Source organism: Mastigoproctus giganteus, chromosome 8, assembly GCF_048544385.1.
Source record: "Mastigoproctus giganteus isolate SK-2022 chromosome 8, ASM4854438v1, whole genome shotgun sequence".
Classification (NCBI taxonomy): Eukaryota; Metazoa; Arthropoda; class Arachnida; order Uropygi; family Thelyphonidae; genus Mastigoproctus; species Mastigoproctus giganteus.
In genome coordinates, this window is record NC_143582.1 from 51,281,505 (window position 1) to 51,301,950 (window position 20,446).

At 36.8% G+C, this 20,446-nt stretch overlaps 1 protein-coding gene across 2 annotated transcripts in view; it reads right to left on the minus strand.

Moving 5' to 3' along the window:
• Positions 1 to 3,545: 3,545 nt before the first annotated feature.
• The window catches only part of kri (uracil phosphoribosyltransferase krishah), a 156,187-nt gene continuing 139,286 nt past the window's right edge, over positions 3,546 to 20,446 (minus strand). Inside the window, exon 6 of one of the 2 annotated variants that reach the window (XM_090379364.1) lies at positions 3,546 to 3,973. In XM_090379364.1, coding sequence (XP_090235490.1) covers positions 3,867 to 3,973 — 107 coding nt within the window. In that variant the 3' untranslated portion in view covers positions 3,546 to 3,866. The remainder of the gene's footprint in view (positions 3,974 to 20,446) is intronic. The other variant, XM_090379363.1, reaches the window with a different exon arrangement.

Consider the following 20,446-nt stretch of genomic DNA (forward strand, 5'->3'; position numbering starts at 1 on the left):
TCTTAAAGATTTCATGTTTACATGGTTCATACTGCAGTTATGGAGTTTTATATAACACTTGCAGTAAAATAAATATCATAATGAGAGGGTTACACTTTCAATGTCTTATACCTTAATATTTTGAAAAACTAATGTATGTTGTTTCCCAAAATGGGAAACACATACTTATAACCTGATATCAAGGAATAGAGGGTTTAAGTGGTAGTAGTAACGTTGTATATTGAGAAGGGGATATTTTCCCAGAATTATGTGTTTCCTAATATTTGTGAACTTAGTGCATGTTGTTGGTCTCGTGCTTAAATACTTTTATGATAAATAATTTCAGAGAATAGGATGATTTCAAAGGCAGTTACTAGAAGTACTAACAAAGGTTATAGTAAACACCAAATGCTATGGTGAATTTATATATGGAGAGCAGCGAGTATGTTATGTTAAATTAATTAACAGTATATGGAAATAATACTAGTAATGTGTGTGGTGAAAATATATTGTATGTTTATTTGTTCTGTTAATAAATAATGTTGAGTTTTTAAAAAAGTCTCCTTTTCCCTCTCTGCCAAAATTCTCAGTCACCAGAAACAACTAATGTAGTGATAAGAAGTAATTTAAAAGGGTTATTGCAACACAATAAATCTAGAAATTGGATTTGTTGATGTTTGCACAATGCACAATTCAAAACTGCAGGTTTTTCATCCAAAAAAACCTGAGAGTATATGAGATTCACTCCTACTTATCACTAGACGAACATAGGAAGAATAGTAATTATCAAACGAGACCAAAATGTCATAACTACGCTCAAGAGGAAAATACTGGGAGCTCCTAGGTTAAGCAGGGGCCACACCTATACATACATTGTTGGCACACCTCCCCAGAGGAGTGTAGTACAGTTCCTGGATAGTTTTAGTTTTAGAGACTGGGTTCTTGCATAAAATGTAGGGATGTTGTAACCCCATTGACCTGAAGACAGGAAACAGTGAGTTCCGGAAACATAGCCAAATATTGTTTAAGTGTTTGGCATTGAGGTGGTTCAATCCTTTAAATTGTATCACTTCAGTAATAAATTGCTTAATCTAGCATATGATATAACAATGTAGTGTCATTCAGTTCATTAACACATTAACTGCCAAGCTAGTTTAAGAAAAAAAATCCCCTGGGGCCAAAATATATTTAGTAAATAATTTGATTAGTAATTCTAAAATAAATATTGTAATGTCAGTGTTATGCCGTTTTTTTTTTCGCTTAAAATATAAAAAAAAAAAAAAAAACCTCTTTTGTGGTGCATACATGTGGGCAATGTGGCTCAGTAGGTTGCTTTATTTCTCGAGAAGCCGTGTCTGCCACATACGTGTGACGCTAATACGGCATACATATGAAGGTCTTTTGTGGTTAGTTTATTGCACGTGCTGCAATAAAACTAATCGCGATAAAATAAACTCTCAAACGTCACAATAAGTTTGTCAGTATTGTTAGGGATTTTGTGAAAACAAGTTCATCAGTGCACTGTATTATCCCCATTATTATTGTGTTGTGTTGCTGTGTAAGTTCGTACATGTGTGTTGTAAAAAAAAAAAAATCTAAAAAGCAATAACTAAAAGAATTACTAAAAGAAGACAAACTGAGAGAAATTGCTGAAAATCTTAGTAGCAGTTCTGAAGATGAAAAAGAAGATTTCAACTCTGATGATTCACTTCTTCAAATGAAGAAGGAGATACTGAAATACCGGAAAATATCGAAGAAGTGCTTCAAGACTGGATGGCAGAAGAAAACACTGATGAGCAATTTGAAAAGACCCAAGAACCTGAGATTGAAGCGACTGAAACAAATGAAGCTATTGAATGGACAGAATACGAAGGATGCCAAAAAAGATTTGATTTTACAGGCAAATTGGGACCTGCAAATAGACGTATCAAGAAACATTACTCATCTTGAGGCGTTTTCATTATTTTTTTTATTAAGTAATAAATCATATTGTAACAGATAGGCTGAACAGAAAATTCAGAGTACCCAAGCTTCTTGGCAGAGTTGTCTAAAAAAGTGGGTTCCAACAACTGCTGATGAGATGAGATGAGAAAGTTTTTCTGGCTTCTTATGTGGATGGAACTAGTAAGATTAGAGTATTTTCCTCAGCCAAGATTTCATCATTCCTTGGAGGGGCAGGCTGATATTCCGACAATATATAACCAAATAAAGCGCACAGGTATGGAATCAAGCTGTTCCACTGAAGGATATATATACCTGGTTGAACAAAGATCTATTCGGTTAAATCTGAAAATTATATAAAATCCGTAGGTTTAGCTGCAAAGGTCTGCGAAGAGTTATCGCAAGGACTTCTAAATGAAGGTTACACCTTGTACATAGGCAATTTTTATACCACCTACCATCTGGCATTAACGTTTCTTCATCAAAAAACTCACAATGTTGGTACATTACGAGTGAGTAAAAAATTTATGCCCAAAGAAGTCATGTACTCAAAGCTAAATAAAGAGGGGATGATCGTCAAGGAAGAAAAAAAATCGAATTATTGTTCTAAAGTGGCAAGATGCTCGAGATATGAGACTACTAACAACAAAGCATGCCCCAGAAATGGTTGATGGACCCCCCACCAGTAAAGGAAGACAGAAAGAAGCCAAAAAAATAAAAAATAATAAAAATAAATAAAAAACCAATTCCTATTCTAGCGAATAGGAAGTGGTGTTTTTTTTTTCTATTCTAGCGAAACAAGAAGCTTTCGGGAAGAGGTAGTTATGGATTTGCTAAATACAGAACGGAAAGAGAAACGTGAAAAGACAAAATGTGGTAACACTCATACTGATGACAAAATTCAACGCAAACAACAAGAAAATAAGAAGGATGTGCATGTTTTGTTATGCAACATTGAAAGAGTCAGAAGTCCGATCAGTTGCTAGCAGAAAGGGGAAAACAGTTTCAACGCTGGAATGAGCCTTTATGATATGGATGCTTTCAATGCTTTCATTTTATGGACAATTGTTTGTTTGTTTTTTGCAACAAAACAAGTAAGGCTATGAGAAGTCAGTGTATAATGTCAATAAATTTAATATATTCTATGGTTAATTTTGTTGTTTTGCTTTATGAAAAAATTGGAAGGGGGGGAACTGCAACCCTTGCACAAGACCACTAAGTTATGATATAGAAAAACCTAAAAAAATCACTTCAGTCTTGATGGGATTCAAACATAGGCAATTTTGCCTTTTTTGTGTGGTGGAGAAGGATAGCAATCATCACAAACTATGCTACTGAAAATACATTTTTCAGCAAAAAATATCTAAAATAGAAAAAAGGAGATGAATTCAACTGTGCTAGTTTTAACCAGATATTTGGATCTTTTAACTGGATTAAATGTCTTGTGCTAGTTTTAAATGGATGAACCTGCTATTTTTGTAAGAAAACAAGCAAGAACCAATCTTAATAAAACTGTAGACACCACAAGTTTCATATAAGCTTTTCATTTATAGATTGCTGTGTTAAACATTGCATTAATAAAGTTTTAATTTAAAACACTATTTTACTTAGAAAATATGGGATACAATACATAGTCCCACACAAATACTTAAGTAACTTTTAGAGTATGGTAACAGTACGGTTAGGAAGTTCTGGAACGATTCACACAGTGCATGAAAAAATAAAAAAACAAACTACATTTGCTGCTTTGATATGCAACCATAGACATATCCACTCAAAGAATGTAACAAGAAATAGCACCAGAACTTATTCTTATAAATTTGCTAACGTAATTAATCAGAACTTATTCATAAATACATTCAATTACCTCCTCAATAAGAAATCAAATAAATGCACAGAAACCTGCCACTTATTGTATTTTAACAGAAATAGCAAATAAATCTTTCTTAGTCTGTCCCAAAATACTTTTGTCCAAAGTGATTTGGAGCTACTGGATGGACTTCACTAGTTAGAGTTCTCATAGAGGGAAAGACTCTAATTACAGAGGCTGCAGCTAAAAAAAAAATAATAAATAAAAATAAAAATAATGCAAAATTAGAGTTAGAAACAGAATGTTTTAATATATTTATATTCAATTTTCAATAAAATACATGAGTTAAATTTTTGGATTATTAGTTCTATAAAGCTACACACAATTACATAAAACTTTATATGTACAGTAAAACCTTGTCAACATTACATAACTTAGCCAATAGTAACAGGCAGTGACAGCATCATACTACTCTGATGTATAAAATTTGGTAAATTCAAAATATTGGTTTAACTTTTAACTCATAATTTCATCCCCAAACAGCAGAACCAGGTTAATTTAAAACTACCCCTCCTCTTCTTTGTCTTTTGTCAACCACTGTCTTGCTCACTCTGCTTCTAAGTATGGAGGGAGGCAGGCAGTGTTGAATCCAAGGGGGTGAATGGGGGTGAGTTTTACCCCAGTGGAATAAAATCCCCCCCAGTAAAATATAGTAATTTTTTTTTTTATAAAACACGAATTCAATAAATTTATGTCAAATAAGCAACACGAAAAATCACATCAACTAAGTGTGGTACTTGTTAGGTGGTAGACCACAAAAATAAATCACTAAAATTCAAGACACGAAATTTTTAAAATAATTAAATGGGCAACATTTCTGGCTGCACAAATTGTAACTAAATGCCACTCTTTCAAGTGTCTGCATTTTCGTTTTATGGTTTTCAGGTTCCTTTTATTTTCACACAAACAGCCTACTTATGATTAATTCTTTGTTTGTATATCGCAAACAAGATTGCAGGCCGCAAATAGGTTCGCCTGAATTTGTTCCTGACAGATGCTATTGTAATTATAATTATAAAGTGTCCCGCAGCTTTCAGGGGAGTCTGCAGCCACTAATTCAATTGTCAGCAGTTGCGCTTTATGGTTTTCACATTCCTTTTTTTGTTTTTTTCACAGCAAGAGAGTCTACTTGTTCTATTAATGCTTCCTTTGTATACCGAAAATGAGACGGTTTTGTCACAGCCTATAAAAAATACATTTTATAACCTTTTTATTATATATGCATCTGTATTGCAAGATTGCATGAAGATAAGCTGAGGGCCCAAATGAGTTATCGGAAAAATTAATAAATGATTGATACACATGCAAAGAAAAAGCAAACAAGAATAACATTATTACAATACAGTACTTGCATGTTCAATTATAATTTATATAATTTTTTTTTTTTTTGCAAATTTTAATCGGTGATTTTCATATTAAACTGTCATTATTGTCAGTTTATATATATATATATAAACTGGTAATATATATATATATATATTATACAGATTTGTTTGTAACATATACATATTGTAAATATTAAATAATAATAAAAAATATACTACATGTACCCCACAAAGTTTATATTCTCCCCCCCCACCAGTTCAAACGCTGTGGATTCAACACGGGGGGCAGGAGTGAGTAATATAACTTTGCAAATAAAAAAATTATATAATTTCATAATAATGATATAAAAGCCATTATGAACTTTCCATTCTAGAACAATACAGTATGCAGAAAAAGAAATATTTAGTAATGAAAAGCAGGAGTAACCATAGTACTCTACTAAAATCAAAATGGAAGTGATGAATATAAAGCCATTAGTAATAGATGAGTTCAAATAGTTCTGGAAAATAGCTCAGCAAGCTGTTTTTGAAGTGGCTATCCATTTAAAAAGAACAGCATGACAGAAGAGAAACTGACACGTAGCCATATATAGAGGAATTAGCAACTGCACGAAACATTCATACTGCATAACCTGGAATGCAACTATTTAAGTTAAATTAGAGAAATATAGCTGTGGAAAGTTCAATTCTTCACCTCCCCTAATAGCATTAATGTTTCATCAACGTTACTATTTAACAACCTAATTGATGCAATGTTAAAATTAAATTCACATAAAGGGGCATCAACTCATGATACCAATTATAAAACATTTAACTCCTGGTTGAGGTGAGGCAAGGTACTGAATATCTTATAACCCCAGTTTATACATATGACTTTGTTGTTATTGTTGTTGTTATTTGGTTTTTAGGAGCACTAGCAACCAAAGACATATTGCTCTGGGGATATGCATTGGTCATTCCCTGACCTTTCCGCATCCTCTGTATTTGGTGGTCTCGGGCTCGAACCCCGGTCTAATCAAGAAGCGTGTGCTACGCACTGCCACTCCTGCCCACTGAGGCACCTATGACTTTGTGAAATTGCATGGTTTAATATAAAAAGTAATTATGAACTTTATTTAAAACCAATGTAATTGAAGTGTAAAGTAATATTTGAGCTTCCTAGTGGCCATTGCAAGCGGTCAAGAGCCATAATCACTGTCTCACAGCCCGAACTGACACAAACAAGTGAAATATTTTGTTTGATAACCTTTGTGATTAAAAAAAAAAAAAAAAAAAAAAAAGCAGTTCTCACAGAAATTAGGGTATTTTCCAATTTAAAAATTTATAGGAATACAACCATAGGTGGTAGATGACTTTCATCAACCGGTGAAATACCACCACTTTGCTTATTAGAGGCTTGAAGTGGTGAAACCCATGTTTAGTCTCTAGAGCAAAGTTTCCGGCTTCCCCCTCCCCCCATACTTCTCCTTCAACCCATGCACGGTACTAAGTACTATAGGTTTTGATACCTTTCGTGTTTGGGATTTTCATAAAAAAAATAAATATTTAGTTGGTAGTGTAAATACTTTTATAAATTTTAAAATTGTCTCTGTTACATGAACTTGTTCCTTATCAAATCAAAATTTTACACATTATTATATTTGCACCACTGTATTTTTCATACAGTAATATGCAAAAAATAAAGTAATGTACATAATTCTCGTTCTAGAATATAATAAAGAAAACATAAAAAGGAGTGTGTGTGCACACACGTGTGCCCATTATGGATGTTTAACAGAACATAAGCTGCAGTGGCTACAAAGCAACTATTCATAGGATTATGCTAGAAAATAATTAAAAAGTGTATCCACTTCATTTTAATTTCAGAAACCTTTTCAGAATTGATGATATACTCTAATTTGTTTCAGAAAACAGAAAATTTCATTAATGTTTGCCTCATCACCAATAATACACCATTAATGTCATTGGTTCTCAGAGATTAGACAGAGAACAAAGGACTATAGTTCTGTCTTGTTGATAGTGGGGATAGTCAATCACTATGTCTGGCTGTTGGATGTGCTGAATAATGTGGAGACTGAGGAAGATCATTGCCTGTGAGTAGATGGGGATGGTCAGATAAGTACCCGATTAATGTAAGAGTTGCATTACATAGAACTCTACATAAGGCGGATTTTACGTGTCAGAATTTGCCCCATGCTTGTGCAGGGTTCGCAACTGTGCTCACTAAATTGATTGAATCAAAAAAGAAATGTTCGATGAACATATGAATTGTATTTATTCAATTTTTTTTATCTCAAGTGCACGAAAAATTACAAAAAAAAGAGAGGAGACAGGCATAAAGTCAGTAAGTTTTACTACTCAAGCATCATTTCCAAAATCAACGTCTTCAGATGATAAGTATACCACTACGGAGGTTGAGGGCTGTGGAGATTTAGAAGGGGTCAGCCGCTTACGGTGGCTTTTTCTTTTCATTGTAGGGTTTTTTTTTTTTTTTTTTTTTTTTTGCAAGCAAGCATATCATTTGCCCCTCTGTTAACTTTTAAGAATCATTCACTGTCAGGATCCATCTTCTCAAACCTTGCCATCGCCATCTTTCTGGTGATAAAGCATCTCGGCTTCTCAATTTTGGTTCATCTTGAGCTTCATCAGCATTTTCTTCTTTCACTATCACTGCTTGCTAAAGTTCTTCATTAGATAATTCCTTCTCTTCTTCCTCTATTAATTCCTCCACGTCTTTGGCAACAATCTCCAACTGAAGTAGCTCTAACCTCTTCATATGATTCGTCTTTTTCAAACTCTTCAAAGCCTTTTACGTGACGTGGCATATTTTCTTCCATGAGCCATTTAAACAACTTTTAGTAATTTTGCACAGGCCTTATTAATGTTTCAGATGGTGTGGTAAATATTGTAAGTTTTCCAAAAGTCTTAACATAAAATTTTTCTCACCGTCTACTGCAGACAATGCCTGAGCAAATGTACGTAAATTGTACACTTTTAAATTCGAAATAACACCCTGATCCATAAGTTGGATGAGTGAAGTCGTGTTTGGTGGTATAAATATGACTCTCACGTTTGAATTGAAATCATCTGGATGCATAGGATGTCCAAGAGCATTATCTAATAGAAGAAAAATCTTGAAAGGAACGTAATTGTATTTACAATATTTTTCAACCTTGAAAATGAAGCAGCATTTAAACCAGTCCTCAAAGAGAGATATTTTTATCCGTGCTCTCTGGTTCAATCGGAAATGCATGGGTAGGGTGGCTTTATTGATGCTCTTAAATGCACGAAGATTTCCAGAATGGTACACAAGCAGTGGTTTTAATCTGTAATCTCCCACTGCATTAGCCCCAAGCAAGGGCGTGGCCCTATCTTTTGAAGCCTTGAAACCTGGCATTGTCTTTTTGTCTTTTTCGATCCAGCATTTTTTTCCAATACAGAGCAGTCTCATCAACATTAAAAATTTGCTCCATTCAATAGCCACCTTCATAAATAATTTTTTCCAACACATCACAAAATTTCTCTGAATTGGCACTGGCGACTTCACCACATACTTTAATGTTTTGGAAACCAGCACAATGCTGGAACCTATTAAACCCATTGCCTTGGGGTTCACACTGTACTTATCCTAAATATCTTCATAAACACGTCATGCTTTTGCTTGAATGGCCACTGGACTCAGTGGCACTTGCTTCTGAATCTGACTTTCCATCGATATTATTAATAGCTTTTCCATCTTCGATATAGCACCTGAACACTGTTTTGTGATCACTGTTGATCTTAAGTGCATTGATCCTTTGACATGTTCTTTTATACATGCACTGTCCCTTAAAATAGTATTCACTGTTGAAGGAGTGAAATCTAATTCCTGTGTAACAAATGAACTTTGTTCTGCTTTGTACTTCTTAATCATTTTCATCTTCATTTCTAAATCAATTTTGTTTTGTTTCCTGGCACTGCCAGCACTTGCACTTTCCGTCGGTTGCTTTCTCTTCATCATTGTAATACATAAATAGGAACGAAGAGAAAATTCTGAAAATTTGTTTTTTTTATATGACTGAAGATTTCAGTGAGGGGGAACACACTTCACCATAATACTGTAATGTCCCCTGTAATACTGTAATGTCCCCTGCATTTCACCATAATACTGTAAAAACCCACACAATTGCAGTTATTGGTATTATTACAAATGCAATAAGATCGAGTTTACTACCCGTTTATAATATATTGCACTAAAAGAAAAGGCTAATAAACGGGAAAGGGCAAATTGTTTTTATTGTTTTTTGGTCATAACCTCCTGAAATGTATTTTAGAAAAATATCACAAAGGCATTCAAATTTGATTATTATAACAGAGCATATGATAACAATGAAAGTGTAGTGCGCAATTTCCATTATAAAAATGACCTTTTAGAGAGATAAATAGCTTAGTAATATAGCAAAATTTTCTATTTCCCAGGACTTGGAACAAATTACAAAAAAAAAAAACAAAAAAAAACACCACAATATGTTATTGGGTTCACATTACAATATTTTCACATACTTCCATTTATCCCAACCAATGCAGAATACGTTTCCAAATTTTTTTTAATTTTGGACCAGCCGGCAAAAACTTACAAAGTCGAATTTGCGTAAGTCGAGTATTATGTAAGTCGGGGAGTTCCTGTATGTTATATTTTTGACTGTGCAAGTATCACTTCTCATTGCAATGTCTGAATGCTAGAGTGGCAAAGTTTTGGATCCTGTCTCAATAATTTCACTGTCAGTGAAATTATTCTTGCAGGAATGGAATCCTTTATCCCACACTCCACTCTAAAATCTCGTCCTTTATCTAAACCTTGGTTTTCCAATAAATGTGCTAAGGCTGTCCAAGAGAAGAATGTTGCATATCATAATTGGCTTGTTTCTAATTCTTCAGTTTCATTTTCTGCTTACACCAAAGCTCGCAACAATTGTAAAGCAGTTATTAATCAGTCCAAACTAGAGTTTGAACAGGCTAAGAGTAGAAAACTTGCTTCTTGCCCTAATGGTAGCCGAGCATTCTGGTCTCTTGCCAAAGCTATTGGCCACGACTTTTGCCCATCTCTGCTCCCACCTCTGTCCAAATCAGATGGTTCTGTTGTCACTTCAGCCAAGGATAAAGCTGACCTGCTAGCATCCCATTTTTCTTCCAGCTCATGTATTAATGATCTTGGTAAAACACCTCCCACCATTCCCAACACGCTCCATTCAATGCCTCCTGTGGTCTTCCGTCAAAAGGATATCAGAAGGATTTTGATGAATCTTGATGCTAAGAAAGCTCCAGGTCCTGATGGTATTTCTCCACTTGTTCTCAAAACCTGTGCTCCTGAACTTACTCCTATTCTTTGCCGCCTTTTTTCACTTTCTTATTCCAAAGGTGTTTTTCCTTCTGCTTGGAAATTTGCTCATATTCAGCCAGTTCCTAAAAAGGGTGACAAATCCCTCCCATCCAATTATCATCCCACTGCAATTACTTCTACTCTTTCTAAAGTAATGGAGAAATCAATAACCACCAACTCTTAAACTACCTAGAAACCTTCCGTCTGATCAACAATCGCCAGTATGGATTCCGTCAGTATCGATCCACTGGTGATATTCTGGCTTATGTTACCCATTTATGGACTAATTCAATGGAAAGGTTCGGTGAAACACAAGTAGTTGCTCTTCACATCTCAAAGGCTTTTGATCGCGTTTGGCATAAAGGTCTTCTAAACAAGCTTCATCTTATGGTTTGCCAACTGTTTTTAGTAATTGGTTATCCAGTTTTCTCTGTGATCGCTCACTGAGGGTGATGGTAGATGGCTCTCTGCCTTCTAACTTCTCCACTAATGCCGGTGTTCCCCAAGGTTGTTCTTTCCCCCACTCTTTTCCTCTTGTATATCAATGACCTTCTTCCATTGACTGGAAATCCTATTCATAGTTTTGCCGATGATAGCACATTGCATTCAACTTTCCATTTTGAGAAACCTTGTCCTGCTCAATCAGCTTCAACTTCTCGAAAATCTGCTACCAATTCCTTAAATGCCAATCTTCAGGTAATTCTCCAGTGGGGCAAAGACAACTTAGTTGATTTCAATCCTTCTAAAACTCAGTCTGTCTTATATCTCGCAAAAAGGATTCTTCTGCTCCTATGCTTATCTTTAGTGACACTCTGATTTCTAGGCAAAATGATATATATCTTTTGGGGATTACCCTGACTTCTAATCTCTCTTGGCACAAGCACATTACAAATATTGCTTCCTCTGCATCTAAAAAACTTGGTTTTCTCTTTCGCTCTCGGCGTTACTTTTCTTCTAAACAGCTGCTCACTCTGTACAAATCGCAAATCCGCCCTGCAATGGAATATTGTTCCCACATCTGGGGTGGTGCCCCCAAAACCTCTCTCAGGCTTCTTGATTCCATTCAGAAGAGGGCAGTTAGGTTAATTAATGATTCATATCTAACAGAGTCTCTCCACTCGTTTTCTCATAGACGCACTGTTTCTGCTGCATGCCTCTTCTACAGATACTTCCATGGGCACTGTTCTTCTGAATTGGCTTCTATAATTACCGCTCTCTCTTTCAAAACAGTCCGAACATGTACCACCACCAGTCAACATCCATTTACTGTCCGACTTCAAACCCACAGAACCAACTTTTCATCTTCCTCATTTATTCATTCAACTGCCGTTTTCTGGAACAACCTTCCTTCATACATATTTCCTGAAAATTACAATCTACAGAAGTTCAAGTCCAATGTCAACAAATATCTTCTTTCGTCTTCTCTACCTCCAACCCAAGCATGGTATAAAGTACTATAGGTTCTAATACTTCTCGTGTTTGGGGTTCACATAAAAAAAAAAAAAAAAAAAAAATTGATAAAATTTATTATTGGTTTGGGTGTGCCATAGCTCTTTCTACTGTGCAAGGTATGCTTGCTCATATCATGAAATTATCTAAAATCTAAAGTTGATGGATCTTTAGCAGCTCTTCTGACCAGTTTATTCACCTTTAACCCTGAATGTGCTGGAATCCAACAATAGGTCGCTAACTGATGACATTCTTCAAGTTGCAACAGCAGGCTCCTGATTTGATTTAAAACAGGGCGAACCTTATAGGAAAGAATTTGCATTGCCGTTACTGAGCTGAGAGAGTTGGTATATACCATATATTTTGAAGACATAATGATTCAGATTTTCTTAAGCTAATTTTATTGCATGTAATTCTGCTGAAAAGCTGCTATACCAAGGTGGAAGGGAAGCTGAAATGATAGCAGAGGGAAACACTGCTGTTGCTCCAATGGTTAAATGCAATTTGGAGCCATCATATATTGGCAAGAAGTCAACATAATTCTGAATATTCTTTTCCATAAAAAGGAGTGTTCGGTAAAGCATCCTAATTATCTATTAAATAGTTTATAATTATATGGTAAAATCATATTAGGATTCCCCAGACTACGTCCTTGAGGCTGTCGCAGGCATTCTCTCACGTATGCCAGACAAGCTGTGCTTGCTACCTGGAAGTTTAAAGTGCTTATGGAACTGATATTCGGATGACACTCAAGTCATGTGGACCTAATTCTGGTGAAGTCCGGACGGTCTGTGACAGCCATATCCTCTGCCTGCACCTTCATGATGGTGGGACTGTTAGTAATCCTGGGTATAACATATCGGTAAAAGTATCGGTAAAGTATCAAATCCACGTGTTACAAGTTGCGACTCAGCTGAACGAGAAGTTTTTTAGCCAAATTTAGCCGCTTATTGAATATTTTTTACATCAAATTATTTTTGTAAGTAGCTTATAGACCTAGTAAGGATCGTTAGTTTATTCTGAATTGAGACAGCGAGATTTCAAAGTTAATTAAGTTAATTAATTAAATAATTAATTAATTAATAAGTGTCCATAGATTACCATTTGCAACTTCCCGCCTTTGTCTTTGTCATACGATCGTTATATATCGAACCTAGATAGCGTTAGTATAGTATAGGTTATAATATTTTCAGTGATCGGTAAAATCTATTAAACTTGTTGAACTTCGTTGGCATTTAAATTGCACTTTTAACTAAATACATATACCGACTTAGATTACAAACGTAACATAATTAATTAATACATAACTGATACGGAAGTTATATAAAGGGAACTCGGAGATAATTAATACTTGACACTAAAAAATATATATCCCGTTATAACTGTGTTGGGAGATAATTTAGGGTTATAAACTGAAATTTAAATTTTATTTAAATTAAAAGTAATCATGACTCAGACCAGAGCAGCAAAACAAAAGGCTCAAGCTAATGGAAGTGCTGTGGCTCAGAGGAGAACTGAGGGGGGCAGTTGCCTTCTGAATCACAGCCTTCTAAAATGCACAGCTTGCATGATGTTTGTGGAGCATTCAGGTACAGGACATGATATTGCAATGGGGGATGTCTTTGTGTGTGTGCGATGCAAGCAGTGTATCGAAATCAGGCAATAACTCAGCGTTCTTATGGGCCTATATGAGAGCTTGAAGGACAGGGTGGATGCCCTCGAAGGAACTAAATTGAGGGGCTCATCAAGCTCTCAGCTGCCCACATCAACGCCAGAGCCTGCACTTGGTCATCGTGAAACACAGCGGCAACCCCCAAGGCAGAATGCGCTGCTCCCAAAGGAACTAGTAGTTGTTGGTGACTCTATTGTCAGGGAAACGGGGAACATGCTTTGTAAAAAGGATATGTGGAACAGGACCAGGGTATGTCTGCCAGGAGCAAAGGCTGATGACGTTGTAGAGCAGATATCATCTTTTAAGGGCACAAAAGGTGATATAGTTGTACACGTTGGCACTAACGATATCAAGAGTAGGAGACCGGCAGAATTGCTTAACAAATACAGGTCACTGTTGAAAAAAAGCCGTGAAATAGGGTTGAATTTGAAAGTGTCTGCAATTCTGCCCAGACACGATAGGAGGGAGTATATGATGAGAGCCTTGTCGATCAATTCGGCCCTGGAAAGATTGTGCAAGGCTCAAGGGGTAGAATTTTTTTCAACCTGGACTGTACTTGTTAACAGGAGAGATTGCTCCTACAGGGATGGGATACACTTAAATAGAAAGGGTGCAAGAATATCTGCTGATGCTATCGAGGCAGTGTTAGGTGGGTCGGAAAACTGCTAGCTTGGGGGGATACAAATATGAATGGATTAACAGTAGCCACTGGCAGAGGTGAAAGAGATTCTTGCACTGCTTCTATTGGAATGAGCAGAAGCCTGAAAAACAAGATTCAGGATATTTCAGGGACTGCTGGGAGTCATTGCGGTACAGGTAAACACATGGGTTGTGTTAGGGTAGCTAAGAATAGAAATAGGTGCATGTATACTTGCGTGTACACCAATGCTAGGAGTTTAGTAAATAAATTGGATGAATTTGAGGTATTGCTCAAAACATCAAAGGCAGATATTGTTGGGATATCAGAAACGTGGTGTCACACAGATATAAGGAATGCAGAACTGGAATTTGGGGAGTACAACGTCTACAGAAAGGATACACTGGATAGGAAGGGAGGAGGGGTTATGCTATTAGTTAAGAAATACATAAAATCCAAGGAAGTGAAGCCAGTGGACATCGCTGGACAGTGCAGTGTCGAGTCAGTTTGGTGTAAAATAAGCATTGGGAGATCAAAATTGAGAGTAGGAGTGTGCTATAGGCCTAATGACTCTGATGAGTATAATAAGAAACTGTACAGGGAAATAGAGTGGGCCAGTAAATCAGAGTCTTAAATGGGAGATTTTAATTTCCCAGATATTGTTTGGAATTTGGGGGCTGGTCACTCACACACTAGCAAGGCTTTTGTGGATTTAGTGGATGATTGTTTTCTACATCAGCATGTCTGGGAGGCAACTAGAGGGAGGAATACTCTTGATTTGATTATCAGCAGTGATTCTTCATGCATTAAGAATCTGCAGATAAAAGAACCACTAGGTGGCAGTGATCACAGTGTGCTGACGTGGGATTTACTCAAAGAGGTAACTACCATTAGGGGTAAAGGGAAGGGTTATTGCTTCCGTAAAGGCGACTACGATGGACTGAGACAGTATTTAAATTCTATACAGTGGGACCAACTGATGATGTTACCAACAGCAAATTCAAAATGGGAAGCATTCAAAGAACTTATCTTGGAAGCTACTAGGCTTTACATACCAACTAAGAAATATTGTTCAAGGTTTAGGCCAAAATGGATGTCAGATGAACTAATGAGGCATATGGCAGAGAAGAAACATGCATGGGATACATACAAATTAACACATGACACAGAAGCCTATGATAGATACAAGTTGATCTGTAACCAAGTTACAAAGGAGGTTAGGCAGGCGAAGGCAGATTACGAGAAATCTTTGGCAAGGGATGCAAAGAAAAACAGCAAAGAGTTCTTTACTTATGTAAACTCTAGAAGGAAGGGGATGAATCAGATTGGTCCACTTGATATCGATGGGTCAACTGTTGATGATCCTGCTCAGGTAGCTAACAAACTAAATGAATATTTTGCATCGACATTCACACATGAGGAGTTATTCAGCAAGGGGAAAGCCAGAGGTATATTCAACTCTAGCAGTAAGCTAGAGAATCTTGTAATAACTGAGAGTAAAGTGGAGGAGATATTGTTGAAGATAAACACAAGAAAGGTACCCGGGGTGGATGGGATCTATCCAGTTATATTAAAGGAGGCAGCAGAGGAAGTAAGCAAACCCTTAGCCATAATTATGAGAACTTCCTTGGACTCAGGAGAGGTACCCACTGACTGGAGATGTGCAAATGTGACCCCAATTCACAAAGGAGGATCAAAGGCTGACGCAAGCAATTATAGACCTGTGAGTTTAACTTCTGTTCCAGGAAAATTAATGGAGGCACTAGTTAAAGAAGCACTGCAGGATCATTTAGACAAGACTTCAGTTATAGCTTGGACACAGCATGGTTTTGTTAAGGAGAAGTCTTGCCTGACCAATTTGATTGGATACTATGATGCAGTCACAAAGGAACTGGATGCAGGGAATAACTTTGATATTATATGGATCTTAGAAAGGCTTTTGATACTGTTGCACATGGAAGACTGCTGCACAAATTGGAGCTGTGTGACATTGGAGGCAAATTGCTGCTGTGGATAGAGGGGTGGCTGAGGGGGAGAAGACAGAGAGTGGTAATCAATGGACACTGCTCGTCGTGGACTAATGTTATTAGTGGAGTCCCTCAGGGCTCAGTTTTGGGTCCATTATTGTTTTCTGTATTTATAAATGATATTGATGATGGTATATCAAGCTTAATGTTGAAGTTTGCAGACGATACAAAGGTTGGCAGGGTTGTCAAGGACACTACTGACATTATGCTGCTGCAACAGGATCTGGAAAGGTTGAGCAGATGGGCTGAGAGGTGGCAAATGAAGTTTAACATATAGGCGTTAGTTGTCTGAGTGGTGCCGGAGGTTGCCCTCAACTCTGCTAAAGGTCTCTGTACGAAGTATGCAGACTCCACAAAGCCAGTCAGTGAGCGTGATGCTTTGTGTGCAGTGGTGCATGAGTTATGTTGTTATGCTGTTTGACTGGCTTCTTGGTTACTGGGAGGCCACTATCACCTGGACAGCAACTTCCCAGCATCCATCCCTGGCAACATGGAGCCACACCTATACTGTCCCTTTATGTCCCAAGCTGAAAGTAGTCCCTGTCAGGACTACTTTCAGCTTGCCTAGATGAGACTGGGGCAAGCTTGTTTTTTGCTAAAGAGGAGCACAGGGGAGATAGAAGAAGAAGGGGAGGGAACAGGACAAGGAGTGGATAGAAGACAGAGGATCCACCAAAAAAAAAAATTAACCACATTAAGTGTGGTTTATACAGGTAGTCATCGACTTATGACCTATGCGCTTTATGACTGATCGACTTACGACTGCTACTGCATCTCGCACTGCGTTTCAGTCTGAACTGAGCATACATACAAGATTGTTGCTAGGAAGAATGCTATACGCACGTCAAACCTCTCTCTTAATGCAGTGCTGCTCTCAGATTTTTCTACTACACTCACACGCCCTATCTGTGTGGTTCCCGAAGCCTAATGGGAACGGTTGTGCGTATAGCATCAACCCACTGCCCAGTAACGTGTGTTTGGCATGAATAAGCTAGTCTTAATCCGTTTAGTCAGCTTTGCCATCACAGTCGAACAAAACATCTTACTGATGTATGTATATCGTGATTCATGCGTCTCAATCTCTGTTGGCATACATATTACGTTCACTATTTTTGATTCAGTTATATTTGTGTTACAATTAGCATTTTTTTAAAATCCCTAAACATGTCAACCAAGAGGAAAGTGCCTTTGTCTACTCCTAGACCTGTCAAGAAAGAAAGGCCATTGATTTAGACACAAAATTGAAAGTGATCACGCAGCATAAAGAAGGAAAGAAGGTGAACGTGATCGTACGTGATTTTAAGTTATCTCATTCTACAGTGTTGATGATTTTGAAAGACAAAGAAAGGATTTGTGAAGTTGTTAAAGGTTCGGCACTCATGGAAGCAACAGTGATAACGAAAAAACGTACAGGGCCCATCCATGAAATGGGAAAATTATTGTCTCTTTGGATGGAAGATCAGATACAGAAGCGAACACCCTTAAGCCTTCTTACAGTGCAGTCGAAGGATAGAAGTCTCTTTCAGATGCTGAAGAAACGCACCAGAAAAGATTACACTCAGACATTTATAGCAAGTACAGGATGGTTCAAAAGATTCAAAGAAGATTCAACCTTCACAGGGTTCGAGTCACTGGAGAATCAGCAAGTGCAGATGTGGAAGGAGCTCAAGAGTTTGTTAAAAGTCTGGATGAATAATTACAGAAGGAGGGTATCAACCAGAGGAGCTTTTCAACTTGGATGAGACTGGATTGTTGTGGAAAAGGATGCCAGAACACACTCACATTCAACGAGAAGCCAAAAGCATGCCTGGTTTTAGGGCACTTAAAGATAGGCCGACTTTGCTCCTTGGCGAGAACATCACAGATTTTAAACTGAAGCCTTTTTTAATTTATCATTCTGAAAATCCCTGTGCGTTCAAGAATTTAACAAGCACACTCTGCCTGTATACTTCCATTCAAACCGGAAAGCCTGAATGACTCAAACATTGTTTGAAGACTGGTTTCTAAATTGTTTTGTACCTCAAGTTCATGAATATTGCTTCGAGAAAGAAATTCCTTTCAAAATTGTATTAATCTTAGATAATGCACCTGGCCATCCACTTCACCTAGATCACCTCCATCCAGATGTAAAAGTTGTTTATTTGCTGCCAAATACAACTCCACTCATTCAGCCTATGGACCAGGGGGCGAATGCCACATTTAAGGCACACTATCTTCGAACCACTTTCGCCCAAGCTATAGCCACAACAGACGCCGACCCAGAACTATCTTTGCGACAGTTTTGGAAACAGTATGATATTTATAAATGCATCAAAAATATTGTGGCCACATGGGAGGCTGTGACAAAGAAATGCATGAATGGAATCTGGAAAAACTGTGTTCAGCATTTTGTTAATACTATTGATGAATTTGATAGTGAACATGAACTTGAAATGGTTACGGAAAATATTGTAACACTGGCAAATGGACTTTCTTTAGAGACTGAAGTGGAAGATGTTGAGGAGCTGCTAGAGCAAGAATCTGGAGAACTTACAAATGAAGAACTTATCGCTTTGGAAGAAGAAAGGATGGAAGAAGAGAAAAATGAAGATGAGGAAGAACCAGAAAGAAAATTCACCACTAGAGGGTTATCTGAAGGTTTTTCTCTACTAAATAAACTTCTTACACATTTTGAGGAAATGGACCCAAACATCAAACGATTTGCAGGGATTGAATGAATGGTACAAGATGTCTTCAGCCATACCGTGAAATTTACGAGCAGAAAAGGAAACAAACAATTCAGAAAAAAATCAACATGTTTATGAGAAAAACAACTCCCAATATATCAAGTGGAGGCATTGATGACCTGCAGCCAAGCACGAGTGGTCAGTAAAATATTTCTTAGGTTTTATACAGTATTTGATATCTTTTTTTTCATAATATTTTTTATTTTTGTAAATAGTAAACCAATTGTGTTGTACACAGTGTCTGATTTACCAAAATGGTAAGACTTACGTCCAGATCGCTTTACGACCAGTCAGTTGGAACCTAACATGGTCGTAAGTCGATGACTACCTGTATTTACTAATGCTAAGGTAGGTTAATTAGTGCTAGGTTACTGAGTTGAAATACTAGAGGAAAAAAAAAAAAAAAAAAAATTGTGCCGATGTTAGGTACTAGGTTAAATACGAAGTTATGGACTAGTTAAATACCGGTTAAATACAAGTAAAACTAATTAAGTACAAGTTAAATGTTAAAAAAATTAAATACTAGGTTAATGTTAGTAATTACTAGTTAAATACTTAATTAAGTATAAGTTATATATATTATATATATATAAATTAAGGGCTAAGTTAAATATTAAGTACAAGTTAAATGTTAAGACAGAAAGTTAAGTGCTAGGTTAATGTTAATCACTAACATTAACCTAGTAATTAATATTTACCTAATTAACCTAGTAATTAATATTTACCTAGTATTAATGCTAGGTAAATACTAATTAAGTATAAGTTTAAATGTTAATTAAAAAAAATTTTTTTTTTTTTTGCATTCACTCTGCTTGGAATTAATGACTGCTTGAAGTCATCCAATATCTCGGGCTACTATTCTGTTCTTCAATAGTTCCATGGGCAAAAGTTGAAAATTAGCTATACAGTACTTGCCGTCTTTGTTGGTCAGAAATAGATGTTCTTTACCCCTGGGTAGGGGGCCTGTCTTTATAATCACTGGAATCCTAGTTGGTTCATAGTTCATACAGTTGTACAGGACATGCTCTCGAGTCTCTTCCTCACCACAGGAGCAGTTTGGGTGTTCTACCAATCCAAGGGAGTATAGTTTACTTCAATGGTCCATGTCTAGTAATCATATAGGTTACTGCCAGGCCAGTAGCAAACCATGGATACTCTTTCCAGTTCTGGTTGTCTATCTGTGGGGTGAACCGAAAAGCAGCTCGTCCAAGTGAGGAGCTTTCCAGTCTCTGTTGCCATAGTTCAATAAGGTGTAAAATTTGTTTCTTTGAAGCTTTACTGTTATTGGTGAGATTAACTGTTGTTCCCATATATGTGGTTGGGATTTGTCACCTTAGGTAGTATATCACACCTCTATATGTGATGGCCAAGTCCATATGTAGGTTTCCAGAAAGCACCTGTAGGGTACAAGTATAAATTATTCTCCATGCTCTTGTAGTTGCTAGAGCATTACTCTCTGTA